At 40.7% G+C, this 27,904-nt stretch overlaps 1 protein-coding gene and 1 pseudogene across 1 annotated transcript in view; both read right to left on the reverse strand.

The window, feature by feature from the left end:
• TDRD9 (tudor domain containing 9) overlaps nucleotides 1-27,904 on the reverse strand; it is a 142,323-nt gene that overhangs the window by 31,221 nt on the left and 83,198 nt on the right. The window contains exons 15-24 of the mRNA XM_008049977.1: nucleotides 18,632-18,729; nucleotides 17,556-17,687; nucleotides 16,110-16,275; nucleotides 15,962-16,025; nucleotides 15,810-15,873; nucleotides 14,989-15,033; nucleotides 13,579-13,632; nucleotides 8,418-8,534; nucleotides 6,883-6,990; nucleotides 1,097-1,197 (exon numbers count right to left, since the gene is read on the reverse strand). Coding sequence (XP_008048168.1) covers nucleotides 1,097-1,197; nucleotides 6,883-6,990; nucleotides 8,418-8,534; nucleotides 13,579-13,632; nucleotides 14,989-15,033; nucleotides 15,810-15,873; nucleotides 15,962-16,025; nucleotides 16,110-16,275; nucleotides 17,556-17,687; nucleotides 18,632-18,729 — 949 coding nt within the window. The remainder of the gene's footprint in view (nucleotides 1-1,096; nucleotides 1,198-6,882; nucleotides 6,991-8,417; nucleotides 8,535-13,578; nucleotides 13,633-14,988; nucleotides 15,034-15,809; nucleotides 15,874-15,961; nucleotides 16,026-16,109; nucleotides 16,276-17,555; nucleotides 17,688-18,631; nucleotides 18,730-27,904) is intronic.
• LOC103251395 lies at nucleotides 3,241-5,270 on the reverse strand (annotated as a pseudogene).

The following is a 27,904-nucleotide window of genomic DNA, read 5'->3' on the forward strand; positions in this document are numbered from 1 at the left end:
CCCATGTTTCATGGCCAGAATCAGCTCACACTACCCCCTGCCGGAGCACCAACCTGACCCTGCTCCACTTGCCCAAGGCCTTGCATCCTCCTATGTCCACCCGCAGAAGTCCCAAATAAACGTCACTGTACTGACTTTGGGTCTCAGAAAGAATGTCTTCTTCTGACCTTCTGGGACTCTCCCATGACATTTCACAACAGGCAAATGTCTGTGGAACTAATTTCTCTACACCTGTACCACTAAGTTGAAAGCTTTTTATGAGAGAAAACTCTGTGCCTGGGTACCACCGTGCCCAAGTGCCCACATGCCCTTTGCACCCCACACATATTCTGCACAAAATAGGTCCTGCTTTATCCCAAAAGGAATACAGTTCTTATCCTTTGAATTATATCTTGAATTGTATCTTTCTTTGCCTTTAAGTCCCAAGAACTGGTCCTGTCTAACCAGAAAGAACACTGTTACTTCCCTCCAAAAAACTGGCATAACATTTGTATTGTGACTAAAAAGGTGCTAATATGAAGAATGCAATAAAATACAATTAAATACCTACAAAGAGGCCTCAGACAAGAAGAATGTGAAACAAACACAGAATCCAATCCAATAGTAAAGATCAGTGAATAAAAATGCTGACCACTCAAACCAGGCAAAGGAACATGTGACTACTCAAACCAGGCAAAGGAACATCTGACCACTCAAACCAGGGGTCTGACCACTCAAACCAAGCAAAGGAACATCTGCATATAACTGGAACCTCAACCACATAAGTGGACTTCCAGTATTCAAGCATGGTAGCGTAGCTGTGTGACTCCAGGCTTAAGTCAGCGATAGCACTTTCAGAGCAACAACCTCAGCACCACTGCATTACAGTACCCTCTTGGCACTGACCACACTCTACACTGACCACCAGTTGAATTCCTTCAGGAGGTTACTTAATTGCTACTAGCCATAAGATAAACCAAAGCTACATTTTAAAAGCCACATGCAAAAGACCACATAAAAGCCAGGGACACCTGGTTTTAAGAACTGGTGTCTGCAAGCATTTAAAATTTTATACCTCTTTCATAATTGCAGCTGATTACAAAAATATACTACTTACTTTGCACCATCAAATACAATGGATTTGACTTGACCACACTGTCTAAAAAGAGACTGTAGTTGTTTATAGTAAAGGAATCCATAGGGAGGAATGTGCTTCAACTGTAAAACATAATACAATATCAATTAGAGCAGATTACAGAGCACTAACAAAATAGCTCATAAGTTCAAAGCTGTTGCACATTATTTTAGTTCATAAAAATATAGCTTATTAACATTAACCAAAATATATAGACTCTAAAGATCAGTACATTTAATGGCTTTTAAATTATAACTAAGTTTTAACAATAAATATGTTAAATAAAGGCTATTTCCCCCCTGTTAAAAGAGTGTAATAGTCTAATATAGCAAAATCAAGATTTCTGCTTTATTTTACCTTAAAACCATCAAGCTGACTACATATAGCTTTTTAAAACATAACATTTCAACATTTATCATAATACTATAAGAAAAGGATTGGCAGCCGGGCTCGGTGGCTCAGCCTGTAATCCCGCGCCTTTGGGAGGCTGAGGTGAGTGGATTGCTTGAGCCTGCGGGTTCGAGACCCGCCTGGGCAGTGAGACCTCATCTCTACAATAAATCAAAAAAATCAGCCAGGCGTGGTAGCGCATGCCTGTAATTCCGGCTACTCGGAAGGCTGAGGTGGAAGGATCGCCAGAGCCCAGCGGGTCAAGGTTGCGGTGGCTGGAAGCGGCCACTGCACTCCAGTCTGGGCAACAGAGTGAGGCTCCAACTCAAAAAAAGAAAAAAAAAAGAAAAGGATTGGCAATAGCAGGATACTGCCAGGGGAGGGACATCACATCAATAAGGGTATATGATCTCAAACCAAGCAAAGTGGGGACCAAAGGGAGGCCCAAATCTGTTTGATGATCACCTGTATACCTAATCCTGAATTGTACACCACATCTTTAAAATAAAATAAAATAAAATAAAATAAAATAAAATAAATAAAACATAACACTTCTACTTAAGGAATAATGGAAACCTAAACTTTGAAGGCAAATGTATAGGAGGGAGTGTTTCTTCATCACTACAGCTAGAAGGAAACTCACCCACTGCACCACAAGGGGTTACTGCAGCCCTTCCAGCACTCCATAAGCTCCCCCTGGGCCAGGGTGACCCTGTGCCAGCCCAGCTCTGCATGGACCCTGCCCCCGTAGCCAGCCCTGCCTATCTCAAAACACAACAGCTCCATGAGAGGCAGCAGGGAGTGAGGCGTGGCTAGGTCCCAGGTCCAGTTCAGAGCTTGTCTTGTCACTTCCTGGAGCTATGTATTTCCTTAGGTAAGTTATGGAATTACTCCCAGACTCAAGTGCCACATCATGAAGTAAGGATGATGATGGGAAACCCCCAACTAAAAGGGTTAATGTGAGGTTCAAAAAGAATTAAAAATACTTAGCACATGACCTCCCAAATAAGTGCTAAGTAAAGCTAGCCATTATTTAGCTTCCATGATGTACATGATAGTTAACTCTTGGTCCCCAGAGTGCACAATGGCCAGGCTGCCTGTGGTCGAAGAAGACAAGCACAGCACCCTCGAGTCTGAGAAAACTCAACTCCTACCACACCCTTTCCCTAGTGTAGCTGGGGGAAGAAGACCCCCAAGAGCCAAAGAGTGAGAAAGGACACTGACCAGAGAACTTAGAACTTTTTTTTTTCTGTTTTAAGAGGGAAGATTTAATGCGATCTCTTATTCCTTTTTAAATGGATGCACACAGCCGGGCTCGGTGGCTCAGCCTGTAATCCTGCACCTTTGGGAGGCTGAGGTGAGTGGATTGCCTGAGCCTGTGGGTTCGAGACCCGCCTGGGCAGCGAGACCTCATCTCTACAATAAATAAAAAAATCAGCCGGGCGTGGTAGAGCATGCCTGTAGTTCTGGCTACTCGGAAGGCTGAGGCGGAAGGATCGCCGGAGCCCAGCAGGTCGAGGCTGCACTGGCCGGGAGCGGCCACTGCACTCCAGTCTGGGTGACAGAGTGAGATTCCAACTTAAATAAATAAATAAATAAATAAAAATAAATGGATGTACACCGTTGCATTTTCTCCTAGGCTCGAAGCTGCGTACTCTTCCATTATTTAGTAATATTTTAGGCAAGCCTATGACAATTATACCAACAGTTTTTCTCAATCGTTACCACCCTGTTTTGCTCGTCCATACTCCCCTTCACCCTTTTCTCTATTATCTCTGACATTCCTGCTTGTGGCTGAACGTAAAAAGCAATTCCAGATTACAGCAAACTCAAAGGCCCCTGCTCCATAGCCTGGCCTCTGCTAAAGGAAGAAAAGGGGAAAAGTATGAAGGGCTATCATGGGTTGTGACTAGACACTACCAGAAACCCCAGTTTGTGTTCCAAAAACAGGCTCTTAGACATTTTTCCAGCAGATAACTCTACACTGGCTTGGAGAACAGGAAGGACTATTTCACAAACACCACTGTGTTTGAATTTCTAGAGGCTACCCAGGCCAAGAATACATCCCTACAGTGCTTCACCACACACTCATTACTGCAGCATTCATTGTCCCAGTCCTTGCAACAGGAGGGTTTTCACAACCAGCCCTTACACATCGAGGTTGGGGTGAGAGCATCATAGGAGACCCACTCAACAATTCAACATCCATCTAAGAAGGAGATTCAACCTCAAGAACTACATCTGTGATCATCTCACAGACAGTCTCAGGAGAAGTTGCCTCCACTGTGTGAGCCTCAGGGCTGTTGTTCATAGGCTGCTCAGGACTACTTTCCACCGCTGGTGGAACTAAAGTAGTCTCCATTTTCTTTTCTTTTTCTTTCTTTTTTTTTTTTTTAAGTTGGAGTCTCACTATGTCGAGCAGTTTGGAGTGTAGTGGCCACTCTAGCGTCGACCTGTTGGGCTTAGGCGATCCTTCCGCCTCAGCCTTCCAAGTAGCCAGAACTACAGGCGTGAGATACCACGCCCAGTTAATTTTTTGAGTTATTGTAGAGACAAGGTCCTGCCAAGATGCCCAGGCTGTTCTCGAACCCATGGGCTCAGGCCTCCCAAAGTGCTGGGATTACAGGCTTGAGTCATCATATCCAACCTCCATTTTCAAAGTGGGTAGAGACACACTCCTGATTTGTGGAGGAGGTTGCTGTGGCTGTAAATTGATTCAAACTTTCTGGGGTGGAGGCTGTTGCATAGCCTGAAGGGGAGGAGGCTGCTGTAGAATGGTTACTTGGTGCTGACTTGGAGGCTGAGGTATCTGTTGTAATAGAGGGGGCTGTAGCTGGGGTGAAGGCAGTTGCACAGAAGCGGCAGCTGCTGCTCCCGCTGCTTCCTGCAACACCGACTGAGTAACAACCTAGGCTTGTTGACTGGGCTAGATAGTAGTTGTACTGGCTTGGCCTAACTGGAGTCTCCAGAAGGTCACCACTGTGGCTGGGATAACAATAACCATCCCTCCTTGAGACATGGTAACAGAAGAGGGCAACATTTGTTTGATAATAATCAACTTGGTGATATTGGGTTGACCTTCAGCCCCAGAAGATGCCTGGTTTAATACATAGGAAGAAAGAGTAGAGTTAACAACAATGGAACAGGGTAGGGGGCTGTGTTAAGTCTTTAATGACCCAGGAGATGCTGGGTTAACAGTAGCCACAGGAGGTGGAAAAGGAGTCTGATGGTGGCACCAGATCCAGTTCCACTGTTTCCACAGTGGGCTGACACTCTGTCTTTATAAGCAGCCAGAATCTTCAGATACTCTTTCTTGGCAGCCTCAGTTTTCCTTTTATACATCGATTTTTGCTCCTCTCCAAGACAATCCCACATAGAGGCCACAATTTTTGAAACCTCTCCAAAAATGGCATTAGAATTCTGTGTCTTGATGGCAGACTGTATATCACGAAAGAATAAAGCATATGCTGAAACCGGTTTCTGAGGTTCATTGGGATCTCTTTTTTTCTCTTCTTTGGAGCCTTCTGCTTTTTCCCTGCTTCTACCACCACTGACTCCTGGCTGGGAAGTTGCCTCCGGAAATGCTCAACATCATCCTCATGAAGCGAACTGGTAGGTAAAGGGATGGCTGAAAGACGATCCTCGGGTGACTGGGCAGTTAGCAGGATGGTGCCACTCTCTAAGCTCAAATCAACCTGAGAACTCAGTTCTGATTAATGGTGGTCAACAGGCTATGCTCCATCAAGCCAGATGTCATGTTTGTCATTGGTACATCAATTGTAACAGGTGGGTTGGCACTATACTGAGTTCTCTTAGAATAGTCCAAATCCATTGCCCCCACTCAGGAGCCCCCTTCCCTGCTCCATCAAGCCATGGGTCATGCCCACAGACATGTCCAATGTCTGGACCCCACACCGGGCTGAAAAACTGCCACCCTGTGAGGAGGAAGGGTCTGCCAGGTCATCAAAGTGGCCAACCACATCTGAGACAGCCAGTGAGGGATCAGAATCCAAGGAGATATGTGGGATTTCAAATTCCTCCTCACCTAAGCTTGATTACTGACAAGAGCACAGGGCCCAAGCAAACGATTCTCAACGACTATAAAAAAAAAATGCCCTTCCACAAGTATAAACTGTCCTCAGCTGCCTCATCAGATATCTCCAACTGCAATGCTCTATCCACCTATGCACGCCCTTTCCTCATTACAGCAGTGGTGGTAACCGGAATAAAAGCTGACAATGTGCTTCCAGGAACAAACTTTAAGTGTTTTTCATTCCCCTTTACCAGACACAGGCATATGCTGGAGCCAAGTAGTTCAAAAAAAGCCTAATTCCTTATTCCAGCTTTGAATGCCACCGCTGCTAGGGTTTCAACAAATGGTCCACAAATGCTAATCCAATGGTCAGTGCCTGTAGCTAATCATTAGACTTAACCAAAGTACAAGCTGTAGGGGGAGTGGTGGGGGTGGGATTGGTGGTTGAGAGAAACTGCTAGGGGAGGGAAGGTTACCTGCATAATCAATCTTCGTATACCTAACCCTGAATTGTACCCCACATCTTTATAATTAAAAAAAAAAGAAATGTCAATTTCTAGGCCACTCCTTCTTCTGCAGATCTTGTGAGACTCTCAAATCTGAATTAAAAACAACACTCTCCTGGTGGCTCTGCTGGGCATCCCAGCTGGGGACCACCAGCCTAACCTCCAGTGCTCAGCTGCCAGTCAGTAGCACTTTATTTTGTGTAAAATGAAGTTGTGAATTAATAAAATATAGCCAGGTATGGTGGCTCACACCTGTAATTCCAGCACTTTGGGAAGCTGAGGCGAGACAATTGCCTGAACCCAGGAGTTTGAGATCAGCCTGGGCAACTAGGCAAGACCTCATCTATAAATAAATAAATAGCCAGGCATGGGCTCACGCCTATAATTTCAGCTACTTGGAAGTCTGAGGTGGAAGGATCACTTGAGCCCAGTAGATTGAGGCTACAGTGGCTGTGAGCATGCCACTGCACTCCAGTCTGGCAACAGAGTGAGACTCTTAACTCAAAAAAAAAAGTTCTTAAACTTATAGAGAAGTGCCTTAAATCCTTCAAAATAGCACAAGATCAAATCAGCATTAGCCACAAATATATAAATTCTCAAGGCTTCCATGGAAAGTCAGGTCTGTAAAAAGGGAGGCAAGAGACTGAGGGACAAGTAGATATATCTGAAAAGGTCAAACAAGTCTAACAGTCACTCTAGGGGAAATTCACTTAGTACTCACACAAATAGAAAGAATTAGAGAAATAAAACATTCCATACTGACCACATTAAAATGAAGCTCCATCTGAAAACTCCTGGCTCAGTCTACACCCCAGGCAAGTCTTACCCCCTGCACCTACCACGACAGTCGTCTTCGGGTCTTTGCCCGCCAGCTCTCTGACTGCCATCTCCTCATCAGGCTGTCCAAAAGTAAAATAGTTTGGATAAAAAGCACCTGACAATACAACCTAGAAAAGAAACGTATTTTCATGAAGTAACAGCATTATTTTATCAGTTATTCTCACCAGTTTGCTAATCTCATCCCAGCATGATATGATATCTATAAATGTAAAAGACGGGTATTGTTTGTATAAAATACTAGGCCTTTTACCAGTCAAGCAAAAAGTCACATTTCTGGTGATTCTGCCATAACAGAAACACTTTTTACTCAGTTTGTCTTAAGAAAGAGCTCAAGTACTTCTCAGAATGAGGTTTAGGAAACAGTAGTGAGCTGAATAAGAATATAAACAATCCACACAAAGCCCCAGGGGTTAGTCAACTCTCTCCACTTTCTCCCCAACATGTCTATGGGCTGAGCATTCTCCCAGATGTTCAGATAAACTCCAATCAATTAGACCTGGGGCAGCAGGCTGACATCCACTATTCACCTCTAACAAGCAATCAGCAAAAAGTCCCTTCTTCAATAAAAATATGTCCTATTTGAAACATACACCCACAGAAGACTCTCCCCACCCTTAAGGCAATTCTACATCCAGGAAAACACTCGCATTGCCAGCACACCCTGTTTCCAAGCATCTACCTCGAACTCATATCGTCATGCATCAGTCACCTATCCTCTGAAACCCTCCCCCTGCCAATACACACTTTCCTCTACAAAATTCCTGTAAGGGTCCATCTAAATGCTAGTAATCTGAATCCAAGCCCTCCAAAGTTAAAAGAACATTTTCAGTGTAAGGGAATAGCTATGCCCACAGAACAGTATTAAGAACATTTTGGGCTGGGTGTGGTGGCTCAAGTCTGTAATCCCAGCACTTTGGGAGGCCAAGGTGAGAGGATTGCCTGAGCCTAGGCGTTCAAGACCAGTCTGGGCAACTTGATGAGACCTCTTCTCACAATAAATCAAGAAATTAGCTGGGCATGGTAGTGTGCACCTGTAGTTCCAGCTACTTGGAAGGTTGAGGCAGAAAGATCGCCTGAGCCCAGTAGGTTGAGGCTGCAGTGGCCATGAGCGAGCCACTGCACTCCAGCCTGGGCAACAGAGTGAGACTGCTGCTACTCAAAAAAAAAGAGCATTCTGTACTTTCTTAAAAGTTAAAACAAAAGCATCTCTCCTGAAGCAGTAATAACAGCTGGTACTCCATAGAACCACTCCCCTGGAAATCAGAAATAGGTCTGAATCCATTAAATAAATAAAAACACCCTGACTGATTAATAAATAAACACTCTCTAGATGGATCATCAACTCACTGACATGAAGGATGAAAACCATGAAAGGTAAGAATTTTTCTTAGTTTCCAAATGCAATATAAACATTGTGGACCTAAAATCTCCTTTGAGGCATGGTATCAGAAAGCAGAAGTAAACAATTTCTCAACCACAAAACCTCGTAAGCACAAAGAATCAGCAAAGAGATGTCCGGGAAACTCCAGCCCACCTGCAGAATGAATCGTTGCTTATATATGTACTCTTGATCCATGACAGGTCGCCGAGAACCAACATACATGTGGAATTGTGAGACTCTATTCTTCAACTCTTCATATAATTCAGCCACCTAAGGAAAACACATTGAAATCTGATGTCCCAGAACACATGTGTTATCCTAATAGCAAAAACACTAGAAAGTAAGTGCACAATGGGAAAGTATTCATACATCTATAGAATGAAGACTTGCAGCTATTAAGAATCATCTTATTAAAGATTAATAAGGAATGCAAAATATGATCAATACAATACTAACAGAAAATAGCAGAATACAAAACCATATATGCGTCATGATCCCGGTTTATAAATATTCACCTCTGATCAAAACCAATGCAAATATGTAACTGGAATCACCTAGGGGTGTCAGAATAGCAGATAACTATGACCACAGCCTTTGCTTTAAGTCCTTTGAACACTTTCCAATCCTCTCATGAATGTGCTTTTGTGATTAAAAACAAGGTAAGTGACCAATGGCTAAATAGTTCATTCAATTGGGGGGAAAAAAATCAACATCCAGTTGTAACAAAAACTGTTTCATACAAAATGTCAAACTTTAAGTGCACACACGAAGCCAAACACAGTGGCTCACGCCTCTAATCCCAGCACTTTGGGAGGCTGAGGTGGGAGAAACGTTTGAGGCCAAGAGTTCAAGACCACCACCCAAGATGAGCCCCAGAACAAGATGGCAGACCTGCATCCCATGTCTTCCTGCAGGTTCCCCACACCATATGTCCCTTTAAGAATCTCCCAGAGCCTGAAAACTCAAGGGGGGGGGGGGTTGTGACTTTACCATTTCCTCAGGTTGGAGGATATTTAATAAAACCTATTTTCCTTTCCACCAACTCTGGTCTCTCAAGTTTGGCTTCCAGGTGATACGTGGCTAGACTTGAAATCACTGACACAATCACAGGTGTGAATATAACTGGGGGAAAAACAACTAAAAATAAAAATAATTGAAATAGAAAAACTTAACAGCCATATGTTCAAGGAGGGTAGAAAAGCTTGGGACATGGGGCAAAGGGGAAACACACTGAGATAGATGCTCACCTCTCTACCTCTACATTATGGAAATCTTCCATGCATCCGTACTCACACGTAACTGATCTAATTAAAAATCAAGTTAAGACTTTGCCATTTTCTTTACTAAAATGCAATAAAATCAGAAATTAATAACAAAACAATATATTTTAAAACATTTCTTTATGCCTGAAAACTATCAAAATCTCATCTAAAAAAATTTTAAGTCAAAGGAAAAACTAACACTAAGAGAAATTATAGACAGGAATATCAAAAATCAATGAATGGGATGTGGTCAAAACTGTGCCCATAATAAAATTCATAAAATAAACTAAAATCCTTTTAATTAAAAAGATTGAAAATATTAAGGAATTAAATACTCATTTCAAGAAGACTGAAAAAGTCTTCCAAGAGACACAGGAGAACTAAAGTAACAGAAAAGAGCAAAAAGCAATCAATTGGAATTCTCCACCCTTCCCCCCCCCCAGAAAAACCTACACAGTAAAACTGACAAGTAAACCAAGAAATACAAGAAAACAAACTAAACATCTTGCAAACTGTTCAGTAAAGGAGTAATTCAGCAGTTCTGAACTGTCCAGACCCTTGCATATTCCAAAGAAAGGCTCTGGCCCAGCTCCTGAAAGGTAATCACTAAGCCCCGGGAATTATCCTACCTGATAAGAGTGTCCTGGGGCCTTGAGCTGCCCACAAATGGTTTATGCTAGAATGTGATTGATGGTGGGGTTTTGGGTCGTAAGGATATCTGTTTGACCTCTAGAGGGGCTGAAGACTGAGTAACCAAGGTCAGCCACATGGATACTCCATCCTACATAAACAATCCTCAGTAAAAACTTGGGAATACCAAGGCTCAGGGAGCTTCCCTGATTGCAGTACTTTATCCCTGTTGTCATACACTGTTATTGAGAGAATTCGTGGCTGTCTGTAAGACTCCAATGGAAGAGGACACTCCGACATCTGTACCTGGTTTCTCCTTCCATGTACATTTTACCTTTGCTGATTTTAATCCATATCCTTTAGGGGTAATAAACTGTAAGCATAACAGCTTTTCTGAGTTCTGTAAGTCTTTCTAGCCAATCACTAAACCTAAGGACGGTCTTGGGGACTCCCTTAAACACTAAATATAATCAAGAAACAATGAGAGTAAACATATGCGTGATATTTGGAACAAGAAAGATGTTACCACTTGACACAGATTTGAAATTAAGAAAATTACTAATAACTACATACCAATAAACTTGAGGATCTAGAAAAAAAGTACACTTTAATGAAAAATATAACTTATCAAGAATGACTCCAGAAGAGTTAGAACCCAGAATGAATCAATAACTATCAGGAAAATTAAAAACGTTATTTAAAAAAAAAATCTATTTCTCAAAAAGGCACTGGTCCCAAGTGCTTTTATGGATGATTTCTACCAAACTTGTAAGAAACATATATTTCTAGTAATTATACTGTTAATTTAAACTTTTCCCGGGCATAGATGCTCAACCTATGACAGTAGTATAAACCTAATAATACCAAAATCTAATAATACTGTGCATGCACAAGTGTGCACATACAAACACACATATAAATCAGAGGCCAATTTTACTTATGAACACAAAGGCAAAATTTCTAGAGACAATATTGGCAATCAGAACCCAGCAAGTTTTGAGAGAACATATAACCAAGTAGAGCTCATTCCAAGAACACAATGCTGGATCAAAAGTAGGAAATCCATAATGTATTATAATGTAAGTCATGCTCCACCTAGCAACGTCTTGGTCAATGATGAATCAAATATACAACAGTGGTCCCATTAAGATGAGAAAAGAACTAAAAACAAAATTCCTATCGCCAAGTCATAGCCATCACAATACAACACATTGCCTACGTGTTTGCAGTGATGCTGGTATAAACAAACCTACTGTGCTGCCATTCGTGTAAAGGATAGCATATACAGCATATACAGTATATATAGTACATAATGTGTGTGTTGGCCTTGAACAACATGGGGTTGAACTACCAGGGTCCACTTACACGCGGATTTTTTTTTTTAACCAAACATGGATTGAAAAAACAGTATTCACAGAGTGCAAAACCAGAGTATATAGAGGGCTGACTTTTCATATACATGGGTTTGGCAGGGTTGACAATGGGACTTGAGTACGTGCAGCTTTTGGTATGGGGGGGTCCTGAAACCAATCCCCTGCATATAACAAGAGACAATTGTACTTGAGAATGACAATAAATAACTAGTTACTGGCTTATATATTTACTATATTTTATCATTATTTTAGAGTGTACTCCTTCTACTTATTAAAAAAGAAGTTAACTATAAAATATCCTCAGGCAGGTCTTTCAGAAGGTATTTCAGAAGAAGGCACTGATATCATAGAAGATGACAGTTTCATGTGTGTGTGTGTGTTATTGACCCTGAAGACCTTTCAGTGGGACAAGACTTGGAAGTGTAAGATAGTGACGTTGATTATTTTGACCCTGTGTAGGTCTAGGCTAATGTGTATGCTTGTGTCTTAGTTTCATTTTATTTCATTTTTGAGTTAGGGTCTCACTCTGTCACCCAGGCTGGAGTGCAGTGGCATAATCATGGCCCGCCTCAGTCTCAAACTCCTGGGCTCAAGCAATCTTCCCATCTCAGTTTCCTGAGTAGCTAGGACTACAGGTACACAACACCACACCCAACTAATTTTGTTTTATTTTTTGTAGAGATGGAGTCTCACTATGTTGCCAAGGCTGGTCTCAAATTCCTGGGCTCAAGCAATACTCCCACCTTGGCCTCCCAAAGTGCTAGGATTACAGGTGTGAGCCACCACACCCAGCCTGTGTCTTAGCTTTTTTTTTTTTTTTTTTGAGTTGGAGTCTCACTCTGTCACCCAGACTGGAGTGCAGTGGCCGCTCCCGGCCACCGCAGCCTCCACCTGCTGGACTCCGGCGATCCTTCCGCCTCAGCCTTCCAAGTAGCCGGAATTACAGGCATGCGCTACCACACCCGGCTGATTTTTTGATTTATTGTAGAGATGAGGTCAGGCGGGTCTCGAACCCGCGGGCTCAGGCAATTCACTCACCTCAGCCTCCCAAAGGCGGGGGATTACAGGCTGAGCCACCGAGCCCGGCTTGTGTCTTAGTTTTAAACAAAAAAGTTTAAAAAGTAAAAAACAATTAAAATGTTTTAAAATAGAAAAAAGTTTACAGAATAAAGATACAAAGTATTTTTATACAACTGTGCAATGTTTTTGTTTTAAGCTAAATATTATTTTCAAAAAGTTAAAAAAATTTTAAAGTTTTTTAAATAAAAAAGTTACAGTAAGCTAAGATTAATGTATTAAGAAAGATAATTTTTTAAATCAATTTAGTGGAGACTGAAGTATACAGTGTTTATAAAGTCTACAGTAGTGTACAGTCATGTCCTAGAACTTCATGTTCACTCACCACTCACTCACTGACTCACCCAGAACTACTTCCAATCCTGCTGGATCCACTCATGGTAACTGCCCTATACAGGTGGACCATTTTTATCTTTGATATCATATTTTTACTGCACCTTTTCTATGTTTAGATATACAAATACCATTGTGCTACAATTGCCTACAGTATTCAGTACATGCCACACAGGTTTGTAGCCTAGGAACAACAAGCTATCCCATACAGACTAGGTATGTAGCAAACTGTACCATCTGTGCATGTGTAAGTATACTCTATGATGTTTGCATAAGGACAAAATCACCTAATAACTCATTTCTCAGAGTGTATCCCCATCATTAAGCAATGCACGACTATATTAATAAGTTAAAAATTAAAGGACCAAATGTTTATCTTGATATATACCGAAACAACATATAGCAAGATTACACATCCATTCCTCATTAAATTATGTATGGGGGGAATATTCCTTAACTTGAAAAAGTATTAGAAATCCAAGTAGTTATATTGAAGGCGAATTACACCTACTAAAGTTAGAAACAGGCAAGAAATATACTTCTTGGAGTATTCAGCACTGTCCATGTATTGTTGGTACTTAATAAACATTTGGTAAGTCTATTTTATTTTCATCCATTTAGTTCCAAAATTTAACTTACCTCTCTAATTCTCTTGATTTGAATGTAATTTAACCGCCCCCAGTCAAGTTCATCCTTTAAGCATATAAAAACACAATATTCAATATTAAGGTAATAAATTTGAGTTTAATTTGGCTACTATAATACATATGTCTCATCCAAAAATTTAATGATAAATGTAAGTTATTGAACTAATAAACAGTGTACTGAAGTTGACCATGGTATGCCCTCTCAGGAGCATCCAATTTTACACTGAAGCCAAAAACATAAGACCCAACCATAAGCATTATACAGAAACTTTCTTTTTTTTGAGTTGGAGTCTCACTCCATTGCCCAGGCTGGAGTGCAGTGGTATGCTCACGGCCACCCCAGCATTAATCTGCTGGACTCTGGCGATGTTTTCACCTCAGCCTTCCAAGTAGCTGTAACTTTTTTTTTTTTTTTTTTTTTTTTTGAGTTGGAGTCTCACTCTGTCACCCAGGCTGAAGTGCAGTGGCATGCTCATGGCCACCACAGTCTCGACCTGCTGGGCTCAGGTGATCCTTCCGCCTCAGCCCTCCAAGTAGCTGGAACTACAGGCATGCACCACCATACCCAGCTAATTTTTTATTTATTGTAGAGATGAGGTCTCACCAAGTTGCCCAAGTTGGTCTCAAACCCACAGGTTCAGGCAATCCTCTCAACTCAGCCTCCCAAAGTGCTGGGATTATAGGTGTGTGCCACAGTGCCCAGCCCAGAAACTCTTTCTATGAGTGTATTTCGCTCAAAAATTGAAGGTAGACTCAACTTGATTAACTTGGGAAAAGATATCTGACAGATTGTATACCAACAAAAAAATAATATGGTTAGTCTTGTGAAGGTGAATTTAAAGGATTAACTCATATACTTATTGATAAAGATACGTCTAGACACAGCAAATTTACACACAGACAGACCTATATAGTCTTTTGAACCAAATCAATTTAGGAAGAGAAGAACAAAACCTAACCAAAAAAAGAATAAAACGAAGGCTAACAGGTTAAGTTTCTTTTAAGTCCATTATCTAAAACTGAGACTAAAACAACGAAAAGCAAAGGCCACAGGGCTCTTAATTTTGGACCAACATGTCCAAACACCCATAGGTATGATATACTCCCAGCCAAAGAGGTTACAGGCATTACAGAAAGATCACTGCAACACAGGGTAGTAAAACAAGCAGCATGGTTCCACGCAGGTCTGGAGAGCTGCCTTCTGAAAAGAGACTAAAGCAAAAGGATGAGGCCATCCAGACTATGGCCTGCTACTCTCAGGACAGCCATGTGAGCCATCTATAGTGAACTCAACCCTGGTGACAGCACCATCATGATTCACGGGCAAGCTGAGACAGAGGCCGCAGGGAGTCTCTGATCACTCCCAGTCATCTACAAGGAAACAAAGAAGCGGCTCACCAACCTTAGGATGCCGCAGCTCTCCTCTTTGTCGGCAGGCCTGCCATGTCTGAAAATAAAGGCTCCAGAGTTTCAAAATAATTTATGACGAGCTGAATTTTCTTAAGTCCAGTTTCAACACATTGTAACCATAGAAAGTTTACAAATTGAATTTTTTCAATGTTGTAAGATTGGGCTCCACCCGCAGTCACTTCTTCCAGCACAGTTTATTTATTGGACACCAATAACTCTAGTAAAACTTTAGTGAGAGAAAATATTTTCTCTTTCTACAAGTTTATGGCATGAAAATGTACTAACAATCTATAGCAACTGCTTTCAGCTAAAAGGACAGAGCCCAAAATGGAGTTTCTCTGGTCACCTTAAGCTCATACACAACAATAAATACTTTCCTGGAACCCTGGGTAAGTCAGAAGACATTCAGATTAACATCTTTGTCCAAAGAATTTCTCTTTCACCTACTGATCCTGCCCTTCTCATCTACGTGACTGACCCACCCATCTAGCTGCCAGTCCACCTTTCTCTGTTTGCTGATGACCAACCTGCCCATTAGTCCCGTGACTGTGATGTCAGCTCCTGTGAATGCTTACCTGCTCCAACTCCCTGCAAAAAGCTTTAAAACCCCCTAGTCTCAAGCATTCACCGCCATACTTTCTTTAAGCATATGGCCCCCTCTCCAATCTCAGAGAGGTGGATCCACCCTTTTTTCTCGGATTTACTTTCTAAACAAAGTTTCTTTTCTAATCTAATTTCTGTGCAATTCTTTGCCTCTTACCCATAGCACCAGCCCACTGACCTAACACATAGGTTACACAACAGAAAACTTACTTTAAATGCCTCAACAAGTGCAATGCAGTCACTCTTACTATTTCCAGAGAAATTCACTTTGTTCCTATAAACAGATAACAAAAGCATCACTCAACACTACTTTAAAATGACTCTTGCTGTGCATATTTTAAAGTAGTTAAATACTTAAATACCTGTATCCATCAAGGTGCTGTCGAAAAGGCATCACAAAAAAATTCTTCAAAGAAAGAGCTGCCGCTAACAACAGAAGAAACAAGAGGATGTAAGATTGTTAGAGTGACATCACAGAAACTTCCCATTAGCATTTGTTCTTACACTTACCTATAATAAGACATTCATCAAGACATCCAAATACATGTCCAAGGACTATGAGTTTACCAAGTTGCTGATTAACAGGAAGTTGTGCTAAAACTCTTCCTAAGAAGGTCAATTCACCATCATGGGGGTTTTCATCTTCTCTCTGCCCGCTCACTGCAAGTGCTCCAACCTTTATAAAATAAAATTAATGCTATCAGCAAGCAATGACTTATTCACATTCTTTTTTCCCCTAAGGCAGAGAGTCCAAAATGGAAAATGAATAAGGTTCAAAAAGAAAACTAAGTCGACTTATGAAAGGTTGATGCTAGCCAGGCTTGGTGGCTCAGCCTGTAATCCCGCGCCTTTGGGAGGCGGAGGTGAGTGGATTGCCTGAGCCCGCGGGTTCAAGATCTGCCTGGGCAACTTGGTGAGACCTCATCTCTACAATAAATCAAAATGAGCAGGCGTGGTAGCGTGCACCTGTAGTTCCAGCTACTTGGAAGGCTGAGGCAGAAGGATTGCCGGAGCTCAGCAGGTCGAGGCTGCAGTGGCCGAGAGTGGCCACTGCACTCCAGTCTGGGTAACAGAATGAGACTCCAACTCAAAAAAAAAAAGAAAAAAAGAAAGGCTGATGCTACCAAAAAATTTTATTTTACTTTGTTTTTGAAACTTAGAACACAAAACACATTTTACTGTTTCCTAAAATGTATGATACTGGTAAGTAACACTCAAGGATACTTCCACAAAAGTCTGTTTACTTCACAATTTAACAAATGCAGCATGCACAGTAGTACTAAATGAGGGACCCCAATGACCATAACATGGTGGCCACTCACAATAAAAACTTACTAAATTACGTATAGCAAAAAAATTCCCTGAACTTGACACAGTGTATTTCATGGAAACCCAAGCAGGTATCATATTGAAAAGGTAAAACACCAGAGACATCCCCAATTTCCAGGGCCAGAATCAGAACATCCACAGCCCTAGCAAATAGTATGTAGACTGGGAAGCAGCTTGTATCAAGGCCTTGGTTACAAGTTGCAAGAGCAGAGCATGAGTTAAGTGAGTTGGTCAAAAATCCAAAGTGGAAAGAGCAGGGCTTCCAGGAATGGATAACGAAAGCTGGGAGAAGAGTGAGGAGCAGACCGGGGGAGTCACAGCAGAAGAAAAGAGCTCTATGGATGCTGTTTCTGTCACTGCTCATCACGGACAACAAACAGCACGCATGGGGTGCTATGGGGAAGCCGTGGAGAGGTAAGAGTAGAGGTTGTGAGTTTCAGCAAGACAACCAAAAAAGTTGCTGTAAGCAACATGTACAAAACCTAGAATCAATTATTCAATCAAATGCTGATTATTTATAACAGTTAAAACATCTTAAACATATCCACATTGTAATAAAATGTAGGTTCTCCCCACAAAAAAACATCTTAGCTTTCCCCAACACTAATAAACATCAGACAGTCCTACCTCCTTTAGTAGAAGAATAGTCCGTTCAATGTCACTCAGGCCAGGCGGGGATAGGGCAGTCGCCAGCAAAGCTCTTGGTTCACCCATGTCAAGTAATTTCACTTTCAATATTGTACTTCCTAATGGACAACGCTGAAAAGAATACAACTTAAATTTTAAAATAGTAAAATAACTAAATCAATTAACCCATTCACATGACCCGTGCTTTTGAGAGAGACAGGAGGAGAAAAAAAGAAGCAAGAAAAGTAGAGAAGATGGAGAAAGAGATGGGAAAGAGAGAAGGAAAAGGAGAAGACAGAAGGAGAGAGAACAAAAGAGAAAGGGGAAAGGGACAAAGGGAGAGAGAAAGGGAAAAAGAAAGAGAAGGAAAAGAAGGCTAATAAAGTAGGGGAGAAAAACACAGGAGGGAGAGAAAAAGGAAAGAGGAAGATGAGAAAAGAGGAGAGAGACATATAATGAAAGAAAAAAGCTGATTCCACAATTATTAATCATAAAAGGACATAGAAAACAGCAGCATTCGAAGACAATCCTCTTATAGACCCAATAGACATTCCTCACATTGAAAATGTAAAATTTGGTTAAAGTCCCTAAATTTAGAGCCTGGTGCTTCATCAATGGTAAGCTAGTATTGTGATTAAAGACGAGCATGGGTGAGCGTGGAGGCTCACACCTGTACTCCCAGCACTTTGGGAGGCAGAACTGGGAACTGCCTGAGCCCAGGGTTTGAGACCAGCCTGGGTAACTTGGCAAGACATCATCTCTAAAATAAATCAAAAAAATTAGCTGTGTGTGGCGGCACATGTCTGTAGACCCAGCTACTTAGAAGGGTGAGGCAGAAGGATCGCCTGAGCCTGGCAGGTCGAGGCTGCAGGAGTCATAAGTATGTCACTGCACTCCAGCCTGGGTGACAAGAGTCTCTGACTCAAAAATAAAATAAAATAAAAGATAAGCATAGTCAGATAATATTTTTTTCTGGAATCAAAATTATACAATACTTGAAATTATATCACTTAGATTATTCAGTAAAATTCTTATATATGAAAAATTAACTTGGACAAATGGCCCAAGTGAATTACCAACATCTCAGGAACAACATGATCAGGGATGGAGTTGTCCCAGAAATCCTTGTGGATCAGTCTGTAACAGTACCCTCTGGACACTCGCCCAGCACGGCCTTCAAAGGAGAGATGTTCAAACACCATTTGGCATTAATTATCTTAATATTAACATGAAGATATGTTTTCAAACAACCATTAAATTAATTAAGAAAAATCTTAATTACCTTCTACCTGACTAGGTCAGCAAAAATTTTAGAATAAGTCAGTGTATTAATAAAAATAAGTTATTTTTATTTCAAATAGGGTATTCTAAGTAAGAATTACCACTGAAAACACTTAGAATAAGATTAAGTGCTGACCTCTACTCAGTGCCCAATATTACAAAATCCAGTGCATACTTCTAAAGAAAACAACCTTGGCCCAACATGCAATAGAAACCAACCATTTTAAATGACACACATTTCCTGCAAATGTACAGTTCATACTAGAAAGTCATAAGGTTGGAAACAGGCCCTATAATGAGATCAAGTTGGTCATCAGGGCAGCTCAGGCTTCCCACCACTTCTGTCGCCAACCATCCTTGTACCACTGTGAGTTACCCCTCCAGGACACCAGCCACTATCCATTACATATCTGAGAAATGAACATTCAAAGGACTCAGAACCAAAATTAGCTTCAGGAGACCATGATACAGACTGCTTCTCTCTTGTGACTGCATTAATTAAAGCAATTCTAATCCTAACACTAATAAAATATAGGGGATGAGTAAAGGGAGAGGTGGAAAAGAGTCTTTAATAAATATTCAACTTTAAAAAGATTGACTGGCCCAGGGAGCTTTCCTTCCCCACCTGCAGGGTCAGGAAACTGAGGGAGAGACTGAACTCCTGTCCTTTCCATCCCCACCTGTCTTCCTGGGCCTCTCCCCCCATTGCCAGGAGAATGCATCAAGAGTCTGCACTTCCTCCTCCACCACCTCCCATGATCACCACCATCACCCACAATATTTGGAAATGACAGAATGGTCTAAGAAAATCCCACAGTAAGCACAAAAACAAATAAAAAAAAAATCCCTTCTTAGCAATAGTGAACTCAGAAAAGGTGGAGGATACAAAATCAACACATAAAAATCAATCACGAGCTGGGCTTGGTGGCTCAGCCTGTAATCCCGCATCTTTGGGAGGATGAGGTGAGTGGACTGCTTGAGCCCGCAGGTGCAAGACCCGCCTGGGCAGCGAGACCTCATTTATACAATAAATAAATAAAAAATCAGCCGGGCATGGTAGCGCACGCCTGTAATTCCAGCTACTCGGAAGGCTGAGGCGGAAGGATCACCAGAGTCCAGCAGGCAAGGCTGCGGTGGCCGGGAGCGGCCACTGCACTCCAGTCTGGGCGACCGAGTGAGACTCCAACTCAAAAAAAAAAAAAAAAAAAATCAATCACGTATCTAGGTACTATTAATGAACATGCGGAAGCCAAAATTAAAACACAAATGCCAATACTTCAAAACAAATGAAATACTTAGGTATAAATCGAACACAATACATATATAATCTATATGTTGAAAATTACACAAAGCTGATAAAAGAAGCCAAAGATGGCCTAAATAAACGGACACATACTATAACCATTGCAAGCTCAGCCACTCATCACTTGTACACCAAAATAAACAAGTATAAGATGTAGTGAAAAGGTGATTTTATTTCAAAAGCTAGGATCATACCCCAAAGAAACCATTTCAGCTATTTAGTCTGAGTACAAGGGTTTAAAAAGGGACACTTGGTAGAAACATGTGGGTGTGGCATAGGATGTGTCTTGTTGGCTTATCTTGGGTGAGGGATCCTCCCAGATGTCTGGTTGGTATTATCTCAGCCTCAGTCAGGCTATGGATCAACCATCTTGTGACCCCCTCCCAAGCAGGAGGGTCCTGCAGTCAGGTTAGACAAGTGTGTATGGTAGAAAGAAGTTCCTAAAACATGCTTCAAGGCTTAAGATGGGGGGGGGAACTACAAAATACATTTTAAGGTTGAGATACTCAGTTTCAATACCATGTTCAAGGACTGGACGAGTCAACATAGTAAATATGTGAATTTTTCGCAAATTGATCTACAGACTTAACATAATTCCTATCAAAATTACAAGAAAAATCTTTTGTAGATACAGACAAGCTTATTCTAAAATCCCTATGGAAAGATAAAAGACAGAAGAGGATGGACACGGTATCTCACACCTGTAATCCCAGCACTATGGGAAGCCAAGGCAAGAGGACTGCCTGAGCCCAGGGGCTCGAGACCAGCCTGGACAACTTGGCCAGACCTTGTCCCTACAAACCAATCAATAAATCAGTCAATAATCCGGGCATGGTGGTACACATCTGTGGTTCCTGCTACTTGAAAGGCTGAAGCAGAAGGATTGCCTGAGCCCAGCAGGTCGAGGCTGCAGTGGCTTTGAGTGTGCCACTGCACTCCAGTCTGGGTGACAGAGTGAGACTCCAACTCAAAACTAAAAAGTTCCAATCCATCATCAAGAAATATCCATCCTAAACACATATGCACTCTACATAAGAGCAGTAACTTTCATAAAGCAGCTTCTAGGTAAACTAAAAAAAGATACTGACTCTAACACTATCATATCTGGGGACTTAAACACCCTACTAACAAACCCAGACAGATCATCAAGACAAAAAGTCAACAAGGAGATCCAGAACTTCAATGTGACTCTTGACCAAATGAACTTAATTGATACCTACAGAACATTCCACCCAACAAGCACAGAATATACACTCTACTCATCACCACATGGAACATACCCTAAGCTTGACCACATCCTCTGCCATAAATCAAGCATAAACAAATTCCATAAGACTGAATTTCTGCCATGAACCTTCTCAGACCACAGTGGAATAAAAATAAGTACCAACACCATCAAAGTTCCCCCAAAACCCACAAAGACATGGACATTAAACACCATGATGCCAAACAACTCCCGGGTCAACACAGAAATCAAAACAGAGATTAAAAGATACCTGGAAATAAATGAAAATGAAGAAACATCTTACCAAAACCTCTGGGATGCCATGAAAACAGTAATAAGAGGGGAATTAATATCTCTACGAACACACATGAAGAAAATGGAAAGACCACAAGTCAACAGCCTGACAAATCACCTAAGAAGCTGGAAAAGCAAGACCACCAAAACCCCAACTTCAGCAGATGAATCCAGATCACCAAAATAAAATTCCAAATTCAGGACATAGAAGACAAAAATATAATACAAAAAAATCAATGAAACCAAAAGCTGATTTTTTGGAAGGATAAAATAGATTGATGGACCCCTAACTAGACTGACCAAGAAAAAGAGAGAAAAAGCCCAAATAAACACAATCAGAAATGCAACAGATGAAGTCACAACTGACCCCAAAGAAATACAAAAGATTATCAGAGATTACTATGTACACCTGTATGGAAACAAACTCGATAACCTAAAGAAAATGGAGGACTTTCTTACATCACACAACCTCCCCAGGTTGAAAGAAGAAGAAATCGAGACCCTAAATAGACCAATAACAACCCAGAAAATCTACTATGTCATAAGATAACTACATACAAAAAAAAGTCCTGGACCAGACGGCTTTCCAGCAGAATTCTACAAAACATACAAGTAGGAGCTGATACCATACCTATTGAAAGTATTCCAGGCAATCGAGAAAGATGGAACTCTCCCCAAATCATTTTATGAAGCTAACATCACATTGATACCCAAATCGGGTAACAATCCAACAAAGAAAGAGAACTACAGGCCAATATCCTTGATGAACACAGATGCTAAAATTCTCAACAAGATTCTAGCAAACTGGATCCAACAACACAGCTCAAAAATCATCCACATCCATGACCAAGTAGGCTTCATCCCACTGATGCAGAGCTGGTTCAACGTCCACAAGACCATAAACACAATTAAATACATCAACAGATGCAAAGACAAAAACCACATGATTATATTATTAGACGTAGAAAAAGCTTTCAATAAAATCCAGCACCTCTTCTTGGTAAAAATCCTTGAGCATCTAGGTATAGATAGAACACACCTCAAAGCAGTAAGAGCCATTTATAAGAAACCCACAGCCAACACACTGCTAAAAAGACAGAAACTGGAAGCATTTCCCTTGAAAACCGGAACAAGACAAGGATGCCCACTCTCATCCCTCCTGTTCAACATAGTACTGGAAGCCCTAGCTACAGCAATCAGATAAGAGAAGGAAGTCAGGCGTATAAAATAGGAAAAGGGGAAGTTAAGTTATCCCTCTTTGCAGATGACATGATTTTATACCTTGAAAACCCAAGAGAATCTGTCAAAAACCTCTTTGCACTGACAAAAGACTTTGGCAAAGTCTCAGGGTATAAAATCAACGTGCAAAAGACAGTTACATTTCTATATACCAACAATAAACAAACAGAAACCCAAATAAAAAGCATAATCTCATTCACAATAGCCACACACAAAAAATGAAATACCTTGGCATCTTACTAACCAGAGATGTGAAAGTCTTTTACAACGAAAACTACAAAACACTGCTCAAAGAAATCAAAGATGACATAAACAAATGGAAAAATATTCCATGTTCATGGACTGGAAGAATCAGCATTGTTAAGATGTCCATTCTATCCAAGGTAATCTACAGATTTAACAAAATACCTATTAAATTACCAGCAGTATTCTTCTCAGACTTGAAAATGACAATACAGGAATTTATATGGAAACATAAACGACCACAACAATCCTCAGCAACAAACAAACAAAAAAGCAGGAGGCATCACACTCCCAGACTTTAAATTTTATTATAAAGTTACAATAATCAAAACAGCCTGGTATTGATACAAGAACAGGCATACAGACCAATGGAACAGGACAGAGATTCCAGAAGCAAAACCTCAATTTCTCAACCAACTCATCTTTGATAAAGCCTCCACCACCCACCACTGGGAAGAGGAGAAACTATTCAGTAAATGGTGCTGGGAACATGCAGAAGATTAAAACAATATCCCTATCTATCACCATACACAAAAGTCAACCCTAAATGGATCAAAGACCTAAACATAAAATCTCAAACTATAAGAACCTTAGAAAATGCAGGAGACACCATTATGGAAACTGGAACTGGCAATCAGTTCTGATTAAAACCCTAAATGCCCATGCCATAAGAGATAAGACAGACAAGTGGGATATCATCAAACTGACAAGCTTCTGCAAAGCCAAAGAAACCATCAAGAGAGCAGGGAGACAGCCCACAGACTGGGAAAAAAATATTTGCCAACTGTATATCTGACAAAGGTCTAACATCTAGCATCTACAAGCAACTCAAAGGGGCCAAAAAAAAAAAAAAAAAAAACCAAACCAACAACCCCATTACAAAGTGGGTTAAAGATATGAATAGGCACTTCTCAAAAGAAGACATATGAGCAGCCAGCAGATACATGAAAAAATGCTCAGCCTCACTAGTTATCAAAGAAATGCAAATTAAAACCACACTGACATACCACCTAACTCCAGGAAGGATGGCCATCATCAGTAACTCAAAAAACAACAGATGCTAAAAAGGATGTGGGGAAAAGGGGACACTTCTACACTGCTAGTGGGAGTGTAAACTAGTACATCCTCTGTGGAAAACAGTTTGGTGATTCCTAAAAGGTCTAAAAATCAACACTCCATATGACCCCAAATCCACCTATTGGGAATACACCCAAAGGAACTCAAATCACTCTATGAGAAAGATACCTGCATATGCATGTTTGTTGCAGCATTGTTCACAATAGCAAAAACACAGAACCAACCATGCTGCCTATCAAGAGGACTAGAATGTTAAAATGGGTACATATACACAATTAATATTATGCAGTCATAAAGAAGGACAAAATTATTAACTTCACAGCAACTTGAATGAACTTAGAGTATTATAATACTGAGTGATATATCACAGAAACAAAGAACTGAGTATCACCTGTTCTCATTCACAAGTGGACCTTGAACAGTTATTGTAATACTATAAGAAAAGAACTCAAAAAAAAGAAAGAAAAGAAAAGAATTTTCAGTAGTAGGAAATTGCCGGGGTGGGGTGGGGAGTGGGATTGGCAGTCAGTAGCGGGATACTGCTAGTCGGGGGGAGGGATCACCTCATCAACAAGGGTACCTACATAATGAACATTTGTATACTTAACCCTGAATTGTACCCCACATCTTTAAAATAAAAATAAAAAATTTAAATTTTTTAAAGAAGACTTAGAACTGGGCACAGTGGCTCATGCTTATAATCCCAGCACCTTGGGAGGTGGAGGCAAGGATTGCCTAAGCTCAGGGGTTCAAGATCAGCCTGAGAAACATGGCGAGACCTCATCTCTACAATAAGTCAAAAAAGTAGCTGGGCATAGTGGCACATGCCTGTAGTTCCAGCTACTTGGAAGGCTGAGGTGGAAGGATCACCTGAGCCCAGGAGGTCAAGGCTGTAGTGGCCATGAGCATGCCACTGCACTCCAGCCTGGGCAACAGAGACTCCAACTCAAAAAAAAAAAAAAGATTTAGAATAGCTAAAACAATTTTGAAAATGAAGAATAAAGCAGGAGAGATCACTCCATTTGATGCAAAGACTATTTCTACAGTAATCAAGATAATATGGCATTGGTGGAGGAAAGGAGACAGATCACTGGGACAGAATTAAGAACCTAGGAATAAGACTAACAAAAGCACACTCAACTGATTTTTTTACAAAAGTGTAAATGCAAATTATATTTTAAGTGTTTTTTGTTTTCTGTATAGTATGATGCTTTGCTATCTTTAAAAACTTTTTGGCTGAGTGAGACTGCCTCTCCCAGAGTTAGCCAATTCTTAGAGCAAGAGACCCAGCTAGGAACACGTCTTTGATAGGCATACTAACCAATCCAGTACCATACCTCCTCTATCTGGACTGTAGACCTAAGAGGTACTATTCCTCTGCCTTAATCACCCCAGGGCCAGGGATCACCCTTATAGTCTAAAGTCCACAGAAATTATTCAAACTAGACAATCCTAAACTATTCACCCTGCCCTGCCTTGCCTTCCTCTTAGAGACCCTAATAAAGGCAGTAGCCTAAACCCTCCCCTTGCTCCTGTCTTTCACCTCCTGCCCAAAACAGCTCTTCCCCATGTGGCCCTGAGCAGCAAGCTGTGTCTTCTGTCTGTCTACCTGTGAATATAATAAACTTCATTTTCCTGAGACTCTCCTGTGTCTTCACTTGTGGCCACACCTGCCTGACCATCACATTAAAAAATATAAACATAAAACATGATCCAAGGGGAGGAGGATTCAGTGGTGCAGAACGTGTTGAATATCCACAGGCAAAGAAACGAACCTCAACTTAAACCTCACCCCTTGAACAAAAATTGACTTAAAACAGAAATTAGAATTAAATCATGAATGTAAATGTCAAACATAAAATTATGAAACTTTTAGAAGAAAACACAAGAGAAAAACCTTTGGGACCTAGGGCTACATCAAGAGTTCTTACACAATACCAAAAGCACAATGCATAAAAGAAAATCCTGGTTAAACTGGATCCCATAAAAATTTAAAGCTTTTTCTCTACAAAAGACCTTGGTAGGAGGATGAAAAAACAAACTACAGACTGGGGGGAAAAAAACTTCAAACCTCATATCTAACAAAGGATTACTATCCAGGTTATATAAAGAATACTCAAAACTCAACAGTAAAAATACAAACAATTCAATTAGAACATGGGCAAAAGATAAGAACAGACATTTCACTGAAGAGATACAGATAGCAAATAAGCACAGAAAAAGATATTTAACCTCATTAACCATTAAGGAAATGCAAATTAAAATGACAATGAGATATCATTATGTACCTATTATAATGGCTAAAATAAAAAAAATAGTGGTAACACTAAATGCTGGCAAGGATGTAGAAAAAATAGACCTCATACATTGCTAGTGGGAATGTAAAGTGGTACAGTCACCACAGAAAGCACTACAAAACTAAACACATATTTATCATATTACCCAGTAATTACACTCCTGGGTGTTTATCCCAGAAAAATGAAAACTTACAGCCACACAAAAATCTGTACATGAATATTCACAGCTGCTTTATCCTTAATATCCAAGAATTAGAAAAAAACCGCAAATGTCCATCAACAGGTGAATGACATTCAATGCACTACTACTAAGTAATAAAGAGGAATGAACTACTGACACAGGCAGTGACTTGGACGGCTCCTCAAGAATGTTACAGTGAATGAAAAAGCCAATCTCAAAAGGTCACATACTGTATGATTCCATTTATGTATCACCCTGGAAATGATAGAGCTACAGAGATAGAAGACAAAGAAACTGTTGGCAGGGAGCATGTTGGGGGCAAATAAGACTGTAAAGGGGCAGCACAGGGCATACCCTACATGGTGGTGGGACAATTCTGTGCTGATTACGGTGATGGTTATATGAACCTACACATGGGATCAAACTGGAGAGAAACACACATATACACACACACAGAGTACATGTAAAACTAAAACTGCACAAGGTATGTAGTCTAACAACATTGCATGATATCAGTTTCTTGGTTCTGAGACCGTACTATGCTTATATAATGTCCCATCATGGGAAGGTGGAAGAAGAATTCAAGGGATTCTATGTACTATTTTGTAACTTCCTGTAGGGGAAAAATGTTATAATAAACATATTTGTAATTATGAAATTAGAAATCTGAACATATAAAAAGGTAGACAAGAGTTTTGAGAATTCCTATAATCTCGAGACTGGTCCAAGATAATAACTTTAAACATTTTTGTATATTTATTTCTAGTCATTTTTCTTAATATAGTTTTTTGGGGACTTGGGGAGAAGGAGATTAAACACAGTGAGATGATTATAGTTTAATATCCTTTTTTCTCTTAACTTTAGTAAAATACATAACTCAAAATAAGGTGTTTCCAAAATGATGAGAAACTCTTTATGACCATATTTTAATGACTATTTAGTCACTCTCTCTTAACTCCTCTCCAGAAAAGTCGTTACAAGAGAGGTAATATAGTAAAGTGGCTAAGAATGTAGACTGAAGCCAGGTTTCTGGATCCAAATATCAGTACCAACACTTGCTAGCATAACCTTCAGTGAGTTACTATTCCTCTGCATATCATTTGCTTCATTAAGAAATGTACGCCGGGCTCGGTGGCTCAGCCTGTAATCCCGCGCCTTTGGGAGGCTGAGGTGAGTGGATTGCCTGAGCCCGCGAGTTCGAGACCCGCC

This window comes from Carlito syrichta, unplaced genomic scaffold, assembly GCF_000164805.1.
Source record: "Carlito syrichta isolate Samal-C Ts95f unplaced genomic scaffold, Tarsius_syrichta-2.0.1 Scaffold142862, whole genome shotgun sequence".
Taxonomy (NCBI): domain Eukaryota; kingdom Metazoa; phylum Chordata; class Mammalia; order Primates; family Tarsiidae; genus Carlito; species Carlito syrichta.